Source organism: Manacus candei, unplaced genomic scaffold, assembly GCF_025592945.1.
Source record: "Manacus candei isolate 608988 ecotype Guabito, Panama unplaced genomic scaffold, ASM2559294v1 h1tg000115l, whole genome shotgun sequence".
Classification (NCBI taxonomy): domain Eukaryota; kingdom Metazoa; phylum Chordata; class Aves; order Passeriformes; family Pipridae; genus Manacus; species Manacus candei.
In genome coordinates, this window is record NW_026138163.1 from 1,122,287 (window position 1) to 1,137,606 (window position 15,320).

General features: G+C 53.2%; 3 protein-coding genes and 1 pseudogene across 3 annotated transcripts in view; 2 read left to right on the forward strand and 2 right to left on the reverse strand.

The window, feature by feature from the left end:
- Positions 1-15,320, forward strand: part of LOC127461896 (zinc finger protein 493-like) — a 431,778-nt pseudogene that overhangs the window by 287,827 nt on the left and 128,631 nt on the right.
- Positions 1-15,320, reverse strand: part of LOC127461897 (zinc finger protein 271-like) — a 406,813-nt gene that overhangs the window by 269,858 nt on the left and 121,635 nt on the right. The gene's annotated exons all lie outside the window — the stretch shown is intronic.
- Positions 1-15,320, reverse strand: part of LOC127461902 (olfactory receptor 14J1-like) — an 88,980-nt gene that overhangs the window by 64,837 nt on the left and 8,823 nt on the right. The gene's annotated exons all lie outside the window — the stretch shown is intronic.
- On the forward strand, positions 5,732-6,708 carry LOC127461907 (olfactory receptor 14J1-like). The gene has a single exon (XM_051770109.1). It carries the CDS (start codon positions 5,746-5,748, stop codon positions 6,700-6,702), a length of 957 nt encoding a protein of 318 aa, XP_051626069.1. The 5' UTR covers positions 5,732-5,745; the 3' UTR covers positions 6,703-6,708.

Here is a 15,320-nt window from a genome sequence, read left to right on the forward strand (position 1 = left end):
GATTGAGGGGGAGCTCTGACCTGGTGGTCCCTGATCAGCCTCCCAGCAGGGAGAAACCCTTTAAGTGCTTGGAATGTGGAAAGAGCTTCAGGCAGCGCTCCCATCTGATCCGACACCAGCACATTCACAGTGGGAAATGGCCCTACACGTGTGGGGAATGTGGGAAGAGGTTTCAGACCAGCTGGAATCTCCTCGTGCATGAGCGGACACACACGGATGAGAGGCCCTTCCGCTGCACCGACTGCGGGAAGGGCTTCAAGCAGAACTCCCACCTTGTCACCCACTGGCGCATCCACACTGGGGAGAAGCCCTACAAGTGTGGGGAGTGTGGGAAGAGCTTCATCCAGAGCTCTACCTTGACCAAACACCAACGGACCCACCGGGGTAATAGAAGCCCTGTGAGTGCCCCAACTGTGGGAAGAGCTTCGGCCACTGCTTCCACCCCAAACTTACCCCCTTATGGGGAGGCAACCCCTGAAGTTCAAGGACTGTCAGTCCATCCCTTTCGACCAGAAATGGCCAGTCCCCTTTCCCAGGGGCAGCTTCTTCCAACAGGACCCTTCTTGGGGGGAGTGTGGAGATTCCTGCCTTGGCTGGGGACCCCCCAATGTCAGTGCTGGAGGTTGAGAGCAGAGATCTCCCCACCAGCGTTGATCTGGGGGAGTTCCATCCATCTCTAATTAAGAATTATTGCTTTTGTTTCAACTTTAGTAGAATTGCTTCAACAATTGCTTTAGTGTAGAGCACTGTCCTATCTTATCCTGTATTCCTGGTAGTTTTAGTGTTTCTGTTGTGCAGGAAATAATTCTGATGAAGATCTTTTGTCTGATCATTTGTAACCCTAAATAACTCATTTCTATCAATAAATCTGATTTGCCATCATTAAAACCTGCGGGACAAAAGTGTTTCAGTCACACCTCTCTATTTCCTCTAAATTTAAAATGTTGGCAAGATTCAAGGCTGAGATTGGATCCAGCAGCCCCCAGCACCCCACAGGAAGTTGGGAGCTCAGGAGAACCACTCCCTTTCCCAAAACCTGGTGCCAAAGACCCCCATGGGACCGCTGAACCCACCAGACCACCCTCCCTTTTCCACCCTTCTCCCTCTTCCTTCCACTTTTCCATGGTCCCCTCAATCCCCAGACCAACCAGGATCACTTTTGGGGTCCCAACCCCCACTTTTTCCCCCCCTCCCACCTCTTCCACATCATCCCCCCACTCCCCAGCCCCCTCATGCTCAGTTTGGGGGTCCCACCCTCACCTTCCACCACTCTTCTGACCTCTCCCACCCCTCTCCCATCATCCCCCAAACCTCAGTGCCCCTCCCCCTCCATTTTTTTGAGGTCCCACTCCCCTCCCACTCAGTTTGGGGTCCCACCACCCCTTCTGTCCCCTCTGACCCCCCTTTTCCCACTGACCTCCCCCTTCCCACCACCCGCTCACCCGAGAGCTCCTCGCCCGCAGCCGGGGGGGCTCCCAGCACCACCAGTGCCCAGAGAAATCCTCCAGAAAAGGGGTTGGGTGGGGTCCTGGGTGGGCTTTGAGTGTTTTTGGGGGTCCTTGAGGGGCTGTGGGGAGGTTTTAGGGGGGTCCCAGCACCTTTTGGGGTGAGCTGGGTGCCTGTTGAGGGGCAGGTGCCCTCCCAAATGTCATTTTATTGTAGAATTCTTTCAACAGAAGAACCTAACTTGTCACATAAATAATGTTGACTCTAATTACAGTGCTGAAAAGTCCAGTTGATTTACACAGAATGAAAAGAAAAAACAAAACAAAAAAACCCCAAGCATGAATACCCTTGAGATCATTTAAAAATGGCATACTTCATCTAAATTGTGTCCTTTTCTGCTTAAAATTGAAATTGGTCTAAAATAGGTTAATGTGATTTTAGGTAGTAATTTTAAATAATAATCTACAGCTACATTTCACATTACACATTTTCCCCATGTTTATATATCTTCTTTTTTTTTGGAAGTATAAGTAAGCTGCAGTTTTGCAGCAGGAAATCTCCTCTACCACAGAGCTCTTTCAAGAGATCTTAAGCACAGCCTGGATCTCATGCTAAGGCTGAGGTTTTGGAAGGACATCTCCTATCACATCACATCCTCCTCTGTGACATCACAGCTCTCCTATGAAATCACAGCTCTCCTTTGACATCACATCCTCCTCTGTGACATCGCATGTCTCCTATGACAAAACATTCTCCTCTGTGACATCACAGCTCCCCGTGACATCACATCCTCCTCTGTGACATCACATCCTCCCTGTGACATCACAGCTCTCCTGATGCCTTCAAATCTTCAGCAAAAACCACTATTCAAACTACGAGCACTGCTCTTCTGTTCCCACTGAGCCAGTTGGAGGTGGCTGTGATTTAATAAAGTAGCAACAATGGGCCCAAACCCATGGTGTCCTTCAGATGCGCCACATCCTGAGCAGACTGCATCCTGCTTGTCCTGTCCTGCTGCCTGCAGGACAACTTCCCCCTCGGCACACCCCCAGCCCCAGCCTTGTTTGGGAAGCTGAGTTCTGGCTGAGGCTTTCCCCAGGAGAAGCCTCATTTGTCTCTCCTCAGGGCAGTCACCCCAGCATCCAGCCAGGATAGGGCACAGAATGAGTGGCCCCAGCTCTGCCTCCCCAGGGGTGTCCAGGCATCCCACGAGGCATCTGCTGTTGCTGCATCACCACCTCCCCTCACCAGAATGGATTTGGAAGGCTTTCCAAGCACAGGGACCAGATGGAAACCTCTGGACCCTACAGAGAAAACATCCCCAGGGTCTTGTTAGGCCTTGGAATTAAATGGCTTCCTGTTTGCCACCAGTGCTTAGGTCTTGTGGTGCCTTATGGGATTTTCCTGCTTTGACAGTGTTTTGAGACAGTTCATTGTGCCCTTCAAGTCCTTCCATGGGCACACACCCCCCACTCTCACCAGTGTCTGGCCCTCCAAAGAACACAAGCCCTGATGATTTGTAGCTCCCACTCCAGTGGTTGGCACTTGGACCTCCCTCCGTACCCAGAGCTCAGAGCTCCCTTGTGCCAGAAAGTTTAAAGAGATTGTGCCTCATTCTGCCAAGACAACCCTTGGAAAAAAGTGTCCCTTTGTGTTTTCTGGGATAACACCACTCTATTGTCATCTTCCAAAACCTTGGAGAGGTCCCAGAGATCTCCCAGGAAGGAATTTGGGTCTTCAAGCACATGACCCGTATATAGAGGATGAGGACTCTGGGGTCAGTGGTGTGAAGATTGAGGACAGTAGAGCAGTAGCCTGAGAGGTCTGGAAGGGGGGTGTCAGAGCTGGTGGAGCTTTTCTTCCGGTCAGAAAACAGCCTAAGAAAGAACTAGTGCCACCAAGGGCAGCTGGGGTGGCCTAGACTGGTGACAAGAAGTCAGAAATTTCCCTCAGGTCAGTGTTGTGGTGCAATATGTCACCAAGAAGGAGTCTGGATGAGCCCAAGGCTTTGTGTGTGCAGGAAGAGCCAGGGAGGACGCAGAGATGTCAGTGCAGGAAGGTGCCAGCCAGGTGGGGCAGTCGGGGGGATGACGACAGCCTGCAGGGAAAGGGGCAGGGCATGGACACCGTAGGACAGCCTGGGCTGGAGAGGAGACAGGGAGGGGGAGAAGCTGAAAGACCCTGACACAGCCACCTTCTGCAGGCCTTTGGCCATGGCTGCTGTCTGTGCCCCTGATGCCAGGAGGAGGGGAGTGCCCCTTGCAGCCCTGGGGCCTCATGGCCTCCTTGTCCCTGCTCAGCAGCCTGGCAGGTGCCACCCCATGGTCCTGCCCTTGGCACTGCACATCCCACATCCCAGTGCCCCAGGAAGAGCCCTGAGGAATGAGGCAGGGACAGCATCTGCCTTCCCAGGGACTGAGGGTCAGGGCTTGGCCTGTTAGATTAAAAAAACAAGTCAAGGTTTGTTCAGCATCAGAGCCACCTTTCCCTTGCTTGTCCATCCTTGTCATCACTGTCTGCACTTTTCTGCTCTACCTGGAATCTGGGGACACTTTCTCAGTTGTGTCCCTCAGTGAGACTCATTAGCACTACAAAAAGCTTTAGTGTTTCCATCTCACTTTGACTTCTTGAAAAGTTGTTTGAACTTCCTCTCAGGGACTGAGTCTCATGTAAACAACATCAAAGTCCCCTGAGGGTCATGAAATGCCTGGGGCTGTTGCTGTGCTGCTGAGCTGGGCCGGGCTCCTGGCACACAGGGAGCTCCTGGCAAGCAAGAAGAGCTTCAAAGAGACAGCTCTGCCCAGGAGCAGCTCCTCTGCACAGCCCAGCAGGGTTGAGGGCACTGCCTGCAGCACCCAGGGCACAGGAGAGAAGGTAGAGAGATGAGAGGCAGCCTGGGCTGGGAGGTGACTGAGCTCTCACTATGGGAGAAACCTTCCCAGGATTTGTGTGAAGAATTCTCTGGCTGTAGGAAAGTTCAACTTGGCAGGAGCTGTCAGGATGGCTCTGCTGGATTTGCTGGGGTGCAGCAGGAGAAGCTGCTGCAGAGCAGAACTTGCTGCTGCCCCATCAGAGGCCCAGGGCCAGAAGGTTCCCTGTGCCAGGGCTGGCTGTGGGGTGGGAAGGTGGGGGTGCAGCCAGGGGTGCCCAGGGCTGTGGTGCAGAGCAGGGTCCTGCCCCCAGGGCTCTGTGTGCTGGGGCAGGGACTCTGCTGCCTGCCAGGCTCAGCTCTCAGCCCGGCCAAGGAGCTGCCACGGGGCTGGGGGAGAAGGGCTGTGGGGAAGGAACAACTCCTGGGAGGGCAGAACAGGGCAGAGTCCTTCTGATCTCCAAAGTGTGCTGCAGGGATGAGGGCTGGTCACAGCTCCAGATCAAAGCAGGAAATTTCCCAGAAGGTATTTGCAAGAGGTACAGACAGGCAGGGGGTACCTTAAAGAGAAAGAACCAGTTCTTTCAGTGTTATACTCTGGGTTGTCTGGGTGCTGACTGTGACAGAGAAATGAATCTCTGAGCACAGGAGGAGACACTGAAACTTGAACTCTGTTAGATTAGAGGGCATTGAACCTGAGAGTATCAGACATCAAAACTGTCTTACAGACAGTGTCACTTTTCCAGCCTCCTCAGGGTTGCCCTGACATTGCCATCAGAGCCTGCCCAGACAGAGATGCCCCTGGGCAGTGCCCTGTGCTGCTGGGAGGGCTCTGCAGGGCAGAGCTGAGCCCCGAGGGCTGGGATGGGCTCTGGCAGCACTGGCAGGGCCCAGCCCTGTGCCCAGGGAAGCAGCTACTGGCAGGGACAGCTCCAGGCAGCAGAGCCCTGAACAGGGAGTGGGGGGCAAGTGCCCCCAAGGCCTGGGGGAGGGGGGCGTTCAGGCAGCTCTGGGGGCCCTTCCCTGCAGCTCTGCTGGGCACTGTATGCTGGGCCATAGAAATGAGGATTCCTGCAGTGGAAAAGAACCTTCCCCAGGTGTCATGGTAAAAATAGAAAACACAGGTACAATTATTCTAAACTCAGACTAAGCTTCTGCTCTGCACCTCAGGTCTTCTGCGTCATTACAGTAGAGATGGAACTTTTGTATTCAAGGTCTCTTACATCTGACATTCCTTGTGTGTGTGAGAGCTCTACCAAAAAATTCCATGTCCCCCTGGAGCAGACCAAAACTGACTCCTTGGCAGTGCATTTGGTGACATTTGACACAATGATTTCTTTTAAAAGTGGAGTGGCTTTTTCACAGAGGTCTGTCTTAACTGTTCCCTGTCCTTTCCTTTTTTGAACAGATCCTGTACTAAAAAGCAGCAAATGTCCAACAGCAGCTCCATGCCCCAGTTCCTCCTCCTGGCATTCGCAGACAGGCGGGAGCTGCAGCTCCTGCACTTCTGGCTCTTCCTGGCCATCTCCCTGGCTGCCCTCCTGGCCAACGGCCTCATCCTCAGCGCCGTAGCCTGTGACCACCACCTGCACACCCCCATGGGCTTCTTCCTGCTCAACCTCTCCCTCACAGACCTGGGCTGCATCTGCACCACTGTCCCCAAAGCCATGCACAATTCCCTCTGGGACACCACAACCATCTCCTACATGGGATGTGCTGCACAGCAGTTTTTCTTTACCTTTTTTATGTCAGCAGAGTATTTCCTCCTCACCATCATGTGCTACGACCGCTACGTTGCCATCTGCAAACCCCTGCACTACGGGACCCTCCTGGGCAGCAGAGCTTGTGCCCACATGGCAGCAGCTGCCTGGGCCACTGGCTTTCTCAATGCTCTGCTGCACACAGCCAATACATTTTCCCTGCCCCTCTGCCAGGGCAATGCCCTGGGCCAGTTCTTCTGTGAAATTCCACAGATTCTCAAGCTCTCCTGCTCAGGCACATACCTGAGGGAAATTGGGCTTCTTGCTTTTAGTGCTTTTCCTTTTTTAGGTTGCTTAATTTTCATTGTTTTCTCCTATGTGCAGATCTTCAGGGCTGTGCTGAGGATCCCCTCTCAGCAGGGACGGCACAAAGCCTTTTCCACGTGCCTCCCTCACCTGGCCGTGGTCTCAATCTTTTTCAGCACTGGTGCCTTTGCCTACCTGAAGCCCCCCTCCATCTCCTCCCCATCCCTGGATCTGGCACTATCAGTTCTGTACTCGGTGGTGCCTCCAGCACTGAACCCCTTCATCTACAGCCTGAGGAACCAGGAGCTCAAGGATGCCCTGAGAAAAATGATGACTGGATGCTTTTCAGGAGCAATAAAGTGCCTGTTTTCTGGTGTGTAGCATTCAGAATGGGATTCCTTAATGGCCCAGGCTTCCTGCTCAGGTTTTTCGTGAAGGTCATCACGTTCTTCTTGCAATATTTTCCTGGGCAATTAAATATTCTTAGGCACCTACCTTCTAATTTTATGTCCACCTTTTGCCTTTGACACAGAGACTGTATAAATGATGAACTGTGCTTGTTGAGTATTTAAAAAAAAATAAACGACTCTGCAGTGCCTTCTTTGTCCAAGACCCTTCTTCTCAGATGTTCCTAAAGGACAGCACACTGCAGGACAGGGGGTATTTGCAAACGGGAAGGGGACAATAATCCCAGCCCAGCAGCACTGCCAGGGAGCAGCAGGGCTTGGTCTTTGCAGAGTTGCTCTCTTGCCACTTCCACACTGTCCTCCTGAGCCCCTTTCTCGCTGTAAGGCCTGAGTGCTCTCTGAGCACAGTCCTGGGGGGTGGAAGCCCTTGGAGCACAGGCAGGGACAGGCCCTGGGAACTTGTGAAGCAGAGCTGGGCTCCCTTCCAGCATCTCCAGGATGCTGTGGGATCTTCTGAGGCCACTGCATGTACTGGGTCACTTCTTCTGTGACCTTGCTCCAGGGCTGGAACTATCCTGCAGTGACACCATGACACTCCTGCTCTCTGCTTTCCAGGTTTCATTTTTAGATCCAGTCTTCCCCTCCTGTTCCCAGGGACATCCTGGGAGTGCTTCAGAGCTGCCATCCTGGGGCAGCTCCTGACCAGCGTGGGCAGGCACAAGGTCTCTCCAGCTGCTCCTCTCACCTCCCCAGTGCCACTGTTTTCTGCAGCCTCCTCATCCTTGCCCAGCACAGCCCTCCTGGCACAGTTGGACACAGCCCTTGTTCTACCCCCTCCTCAGGCACCTGCCCAACCCCCTCAGCTCCAGCCTGAGGGCCAGAAACCTTCAGGGCAGGGAGGCACTGGGGAAAATGCTGAGGAAACCTTTCAGCTGCACTCAAATCCAATTGGAGGGGTTGGACTCAAGGAAGAAATCCCTTCTCATTCTCCAGAACCTTCAGGACAAACTGTGTTGTGTCTTGGGCACTCCTCTGGAAGTGTGGGATATGGAAAAGGTTTTGGTGTCAGGGATACTGAGAAGGCTGGGCAGTGTCACTGGGAGACCTCTCCCAAACACTTGGAAAGGCCAGAGCCATCCCAGAGCTTCCTGGGGCCTTGGGAAAGGCAGACATGGAACCAGTCTGCAAACAGGGCAGCAAGGAGGGTTGGCAGAGTTCCAGACTGGTCAGGCTCATCAGGGAAGGGGATAGGGCAAGTCCTCCTGCAGCCATTGCCAGGTATGGGAAGGACAAGGCAGGGATTGCAGAACCCCTGTGGGAGGGAACAGAAAGGGATGTTGTGTGCCCAGACTTCATCAAGGCCCTTGACATGGTCTCTTATGCTCTCCTTATGGCCAGGCTGGTGAGAGCTGGACTGAAGAAGTGGAAGATGTGGTGGGTGGGAAGTTGCTGAATGAAGAGTGTCAAATAAAATCCATGGTACAAAGTCCTCTTGGCAGCAACTTCCTGGTGAAATCCCTCAGTGACCAGCCCTTGAACACCACTGTAGAACATCTTTCTTATCTCTCTGTACAATGGGACAAAATGTATTTTCAAGTCCTTTGTGGATGATGCCAAATTTCAGGGAGCCCTTGAGCAACCTGTCCTGGTTGAAAGACACATATTGGGGTGGGAACTCCCATAAAATGAATTCACTCCCCTTTCATTCCCCACCACTATAGGTAGTCAAAATACAAGGAGGTATAAGTGCTGACAAGAAATATAACAGCAAAACCAGCAATACCAACAAAATAGTTCAAAGCTACAACAGAGAGGAAAATTGCCTCCTCTCTGTCCCCCTGTCCCAACTCCCTTTTTTAAACAGGTGAGTATAGGGATCAATACATGCCTCCTTTTCCCTCTGAATGAACAAAGAACAAAAAAACAAAACCACAGGAAAGAGACGGCAAAGCAAAATGTGGGAAACTCTCTGGTCTGAGATCAGTTGTGCTGCCCAAGAACACGCTGACTCCAGAGGTGTCCAAGCGGGGCAGAGCCGGCGACTCCGGTCCGTGCGGCGGCGGGGGGGAGGCAGCGGCTCTGCTTGATTCCATGGAGTTCTGGGGAGGCACAGTGGACCCTTGGTTCCAGGAGGGTCTGAGATGTCCCAGGATTCCTTTTGTTCCAAAGAGACCATGCATGTCACAATGGTCCCTTGGTTCCATGAGATTCCACAGTGTCCCTGCATTCCTTTGGTTCCATGAGGCCCTGCAGTGTCACGGTGACACTTGATTCCGTGACATTACAAAGAATCAGAATGGCCCCTTGATTTAAGGCCAACTGCACATGGGGCTGCCTTGGGGGGAGTGTGGACACCCAGACAAGGGAGTTGTCACCCCCCTGGACTCAGCCCTGGGGTCACCACATCTGGACTGGTCTGTCTGTCTGTGAGGTTCCCCATTCTGGAGGAATGAGGAAGAACTGGAGAGGGTCTAGAGGAGATCTGACAGGATGGAGCTCTTGACCATATTGGAAAAAGAGTGAAATCTCCACAAAGAGTAGCGCGGAAGGTTGGGACTAAAGGTGAGGAAAAAGAAATGTCACTCAACGGGGACCTTTGTGCTGCAAGAGGTCACCCAGAGGGAGTCAGGATCAGCCCATGGCTTTGTGTGCCAGGGAACAGCCAGAGCTGGTGCAGAGACATCAGGGAGGGTCTAGAAATGCTGCTGGGAGGGGGTGGGAAAGCAGGAGGGGTGTGTGCAGCCTGCAAGGCCAGAGCAGCAGCAGGGCCAGGGCAGGACAGCCTGCAGGAGAGATGGCCAAGGGCTCTGGCAGGGCTGCAAGGCCCAAAGGCACCCAGGCCTTTGTCCCCTTGCCTCTGGCAGCTGCCTCTGCCACTCAGGCCACCACAAGACACTTGCCTGGCAGGTTCTGCACTTGGTTTCTGCCTCGCCCCTCCCTCAGGAGCCTGGCAGGGGTTGCCCAGGTTTGGGCCTTTGTTGTTCCTCCCCCTCCCATCCCAGTGCCCCCCAAACAGCCCTGAGCCAGCCGGGAGGGACAGGATCTGCTGGGCCAGGGCCTGGGGCTCAGCCCTTGGCCTTTGTGCTCCACAAAACCAAGGCAGGCTTTGCTCAGCATTGCAGGGGCCTGCCCAGAGCCTTTGTCTGCCTGCACTCCTGGCCTCCAAGGAGCTGCTCCAAGGAGTCCCTGGGGAGGCTTTGGCAGTGCCTGCCCTCAGTGGGGCCCAGTAATGCTTCAAGGCACTTGCAGTTTGGCTTCTGACTTCTTCAGCAGCTTCTTCAATCTTCTCTCAGTCCCTCAGGATCATGGGCTGGGCTTCAAACACACTGTGTGGCTCATTAAATTCCAGAAATCTCTCAGGATCTCTTTGTTTTCCTTTAATTGTCTTCAAGGCAATTTCAAAACAAGTCTTCAAAATTTGTACTTTTTTTTTTTTAATTAAAGGATGGCTATTTTTTAGTTCAGAGAAGAGGTGATAGAGATGTTCTCCAAGTGATCTTGATGCTGAGTGTCTCCTCAGGAGATCCAGACTGACCCTGGATGATCAACCTTGCTCCTCAACCCCCAGCCTCACCAGTTCTGACATGGCCTATCTTGGACTGACAGCTGATGCAACTCCAAACACATTGTGGGACCCATTAAAACACTGAAAAACAAATTATTTTTCTTTCTTTAATTGTCTTCAAGACGTCAACAACAAATTAGAGTTGTTTTGTAGTTTAGCTAAGGAGGAAGATTTTAAAGTGGAAGTCACGAAAAATATATATTTTTGGATGAAAGAAAATGATTTACACAGAGCCATGGGAATGCAAGAGGGTGAGGGCACAAAGGATTTGGATCCAAAGATAAGGGGCAAAAGAGATTAGTAGCACTTAATCATTGACCAGTTGAACAATTATCAACTGGTTCAATAGGATTTGCTACAATTTTAACAGTGACTGAATTACAGATTCACAATAACAACATTCATCATCATCATGTCTAGGCTTCGTGAACCACCACAGTCAATTCACACCCACACCCAGGCAGAGATGTGTGCACACATCAAGAGCTGGGGGTGGAAAGGTCCCACTCCCAAATTCTCCTCATTGTCACGAAAACACTCCCCCAAATCCCTTTGTGTTTCCCACCAGACAAGGGTCACAGCTGGAGAAGTGTTTGTGGAGGGGGATCAGAATTGTCCTGGGCATCAGGGAGGGTCTTTGGAGTGTTGCAAACTGGAGGGTTCCCGAGCTGGGAGAGGCTGCCAGAGGTGTCCCACTGAGAGGGAGGTGCTGGGGAGCTGCCAGGGCCTCCCTCAGCCCCGCTGGTTGTGGGCTCCCAAGGGGACTGGCTTTAGTTATCTGCTGAATTTCCATCCTGGTGTCAGGAATGACTGGAGTTTCCAAACTATTTGGGAATTGTATCCAAACTGTTCCATTTGGGTTATGATTCAGTCAGGGAATGTTCCAAGGTTTTCATGGGATGACTGATTATCCTGTGTTCCCCAGCTCTTACAGCCATCCCAGTCAGCTGGATGGTTTACTGACAATGTGTCCCGAGGGGCGGTACCTCCGATGCCATAGAAACCCCTCCCCTGGATTAGGAAACCTTTGGAATTCAGGAGCTGTTCCAGTGGAGCACGAAAATGAACAGCAGTTTTCCCAAAGCCCAGCCCCAAGCAGAACAAAGCCAGGCCCCATCAGTGTCAGAGCAAAGGTCCCCCATGGCTGTGTCCCTGTGGCCGCTGAGGCGGCAGCGCAGGCCCGAGGCGGTGCCGGGTCCCGGTGCAGCCGGGGCAGAGCGGCGGCTGCGTGAGCGGCAACCCCGGCGGTGAGTGCGGCAGCCCCGTGGGAGCGGCGGCTCCGGGCACAGACGCCGGCGGCAGCCGCTGTGGCTCCTGGAACCCAGTGGTCATTGGGACACTGCAGGGCCTGCTGGAATCCAGGGGCCGCTGGGACACTGGGGAGCCTCTTGGAGCCAAGGGAACCCTGGGATGTTTTGGAACATCCTGGAATCAAGGGGCCATTGTGACACTGCAGGGCCCCATGGAACCAAAGGAACCCTGAGAGGTTTTGCAACCTCATGGAATCAAGGGGCCATTTCTGGCAGGATGCTCTGCTCTGATAATACCTAAAAACTGGTCAGAATGCAAACAATGCAAACTCTCTGTAGTGAGTTACTGCTGGTGTCAAGGTGCTGATTTTAATGTTGAATTATGCTAAACCCAAAATGCTTTGTGAAACTTCAAACACACATCCTGCTTTCTGAAGCAGGATTTGACAGATAAGCTGCTCCCTGGCCTTGAAATACATCTGACAGTCAAACCCTTTTTAACTGTAAAAGTCCCATCCAACTGTCATGGGGCAGATTCTTCCACAGACTTCCTTGAAGTGTGTGGAGCTTCTGCCATGAAACAGGGACAGCTCTTCATGGTCACTGCCCAGGGGTTAAGTGAAAGAGAGGGAACTACCCCTTGTCGCTGTGGGGTGAGTTACCTCAATCTCTGCTTCAGGATTGTTTCTTTTTGCTGGCTTTGATCCAAATGCTTTAATAGAATGACTTTGATAGACTGCACTGTCTAGTGTACACTATACTGCTAGGAGGTTTTGCCTTTTATACTGTGTAGTAAATAATTCTCTTTAAGGTCTTTCATCTGGTCACTTGTCTGGTAAATTGTCTGTTCATTTTTCATAATAAATCATTCATTTTGTAGAAATATTTCTGATTTGCCATCACTAAAACCTGCAGGACAAAGTGATTGAATCACACCTCTATAATTCCTCAGTTGAAATCAAACTCTGAACTTAAGATTGGATCCAGCCACCCCCAGGCTCCTCTCTGAGAAGGAATTTAGAAAGCAAGGGGGTCCTTTCTGCCCCTCGTAGCTCAACGAGATGGCTTCTGCCATCAACTTTGTCTAAGCCTTCTACCCCCCCAGCCCCAAGCCGTGACACATGGGCATGTCTTGTCCATGCAGTGCAAACATGGACTCCTGAGCAGGTCATTTGCTGTCCCTCCTTGGAGGGAAGAACAAGCCCAATGGCCTGGGGTGAGAGGCCAGTGCTGGGAGCGGCGCTGGCTGTGCCAGGGCACTGCTGGGTGCCCCCACCCTGAGCACTCCCCCCCTTGTGCTGGTCACTGCTGCTTTCCTCTGCAGGGCGTTGTGTTGGGCACATCCTGGAGAGCAAAGTGGAAAGCAGATGGAAGCTTTGAGGCCCCGGCCTGAGGAGATGCCCTGCAGGATGGCAGTGCTGCTGCAGAGGTCAGCTCTGTGCCAGCAGTGCCCGTGGCTGTCCCTACCTGCAGTCCCTGGACAGTCCTGCAGCAGGACTGGCACCGACTGCCAGAGCACTGAGGCCTCCAACAACACAGGGCTCTGCAGGACAGTGTGGAAGGGAAGGGAGAGGAGGCCACGTAGGAGAAGGGCTGCTGCTCCCTGGCAGTGCTGCTCTGCTGGGACTCTTTTCTGGCCCAGCTCTGCACAGAGGCCCCGACCCTGCAGCTGCAGAGAAGTCAGAGAGGAAAGATGTCAGGCAAACAAGCCAATGCAGAGTTCTTTATTTGGTATTTAAGCACACAGTGAGTACAATTGCCAATTTATACAGCCTCTGGGCCAGGCTAGAAAGGCAAACACTGAATTGAAAGTTATATATCTGTTTATATATATATATTCAACACCTGAGGATGTATTCTGTAGAATGTGCCATAGATATTTGGGTTGGGTCTGGCTGAGCTGCAGTTCAGTTCCCCACAGCAGCCCTCCCAGGGCTGGGCTTTGCATTGGCAGCTGGAAGGGTGCTGAGAACACCCCAGTGTTTTGGCCACTGCTGAGCACAGCACCAACACTGGGACATTCCTTCCTTAGCTGAGGGCAAGAGCCTGGCAGGGGACCCAAGTAGGCCAGCTGAGCCCAACTGACCCAAGGGACATTGCAGCCCATGGGAGGTCAGCTCAGCTCTAAAAGCTGAGGCCCGGAGCAGGAGGGGGGCATTCATTGTCTGATGGCTGCCTGCTGAGGAACCGTCCCGCGGACCCAAGCCCTGCTCCTGGGGAGTGGCCGACCATGGCTGCTCATGGGAAGCAGAGAACAAACCCTGCTATCTTTTGCTTTAAATAAACTGCCTTATCTTAAACCACCAATTGGTTTTTTTTCCACCTTATACTTTCCCCTGTTCTGCTGGGAAGGGGAGTGATAGAGCGGCTGGGAGGGCACCTGATGTCCAGCCAAGGTCAACCCACCACACACCTGAACAATTCCAGAGACTCCACCACCTCCCCGGGCTACTTGTTCCAATGCCTGAACACTCTCTCAGGGGAAAAAGGTTTCTTTAATATCTAATCTAAATCTCACCAGGTGCAATTTAGGGCCATTTCCTCTCTTCCTGTCACTAAAGGCTTTGCAGAAGAGACCGATCCCCACACCCACTAAAACCTCCTTTCAGGTCATTGCAGAGAGCAATGAGGTCCCCCCTGAGCCTCCCCTTCTCCACACTCAACCAGCCCAGTTCCCTCAGCCGTCCCTCAGCAGACATGTTTTCCAGAGCCTTCCCCAGCTCCGTTCCCTTCTCTGGACACGCTCCAGCCCCTCAAGGGCCTTTTGGCACTGAGGGGCCAGAACTGGACACAACACTCCAGGTGGGGCCTCCCCAGTGCCCAGCACAGAGGGGCAATCAGTTCTCTGCTCCTGCTGGCCACACTCTTCTCCACAAAGGCCGCAATGCCCTTGGCCTTCTTGCCCCCCTGGGCACACTCTGCCTCATATCCAGCTGCTGTCGAGCAGCACCCCCAAGTCCCTTCCTGCTGAGCAGCTCTCCAGCCCCTCTGCCCCCAGTCTGGAGCGTTCCAGAGGGTTGTTGGGAGCCAAGGGCAGGCCCTGACACTTGGCCTTATTGATCCAGCCTGTCCAGATCCCTCTGCAGAGCCTTCCTGCCCTCCAGCACATCCACACTCACACCCAACGTGGTGTTGTCCACGACTTTCCTGAGGGGGCACTCGATCCCCTGGCCCAGGTCACCCAGAACGATGTTAAACAGGAGCAGCCCCAACCCTGAGCCCTTGGGAACCCCACTACTGACCGGCCCCACCTGGATTTCCTTCCATTCCCCACCACTCCCTGGGCCATCAGACACTTTGTCACTCAGCAAACAGTTCCCCGGGCAAGCCATGAGCAGCCAGTTTGTGCAGGAGATGCTGGGGGAGATGATGCCAAAGGCTTTTTGGAATTCCAGAGACACATCCCCAGCCTTTCCCTCAGCTGCTGAGCGGGTCCTTTGTCAGAGAAGGAGATGAGGTTGGTCAAGCAGGACCTGCCTTTCCCAACCCCACGCTGGCTGGGCCTGATCCCCTGGTTGTCCTGCCCCTGCCATGGGATGGCACTGAGGAGGATCTGCTGCATGGACTTCCCCGGTCCTCAGGTCAATGGGACAGGTCAGGAGTTGCCCAGATCCTCCTTTTGGCCCTTCCAGGGGATGGGCATCCCATGTGCTTGTTGCCAGTCAGCTGGGACTTGTGCAGTTGTGCAGCACTGCTGGGGAATGAGTGAGAGTGGCTTGGCCAGCTCTTTCTCCAGCTCCCTCAGGACTCTTGGCTGCATCCCATGTGGGCCCAGGC

What these genes read in the sequence shown, in the direction of transcription:
- LOC127461907 (XM_051770109.1), top strand. Translation starts at nt 5,746, where the DNA reads ATGTCCAACAGCAGCTCCATGCCCCAGTTCCTCCTCCTGGCATTCGCA.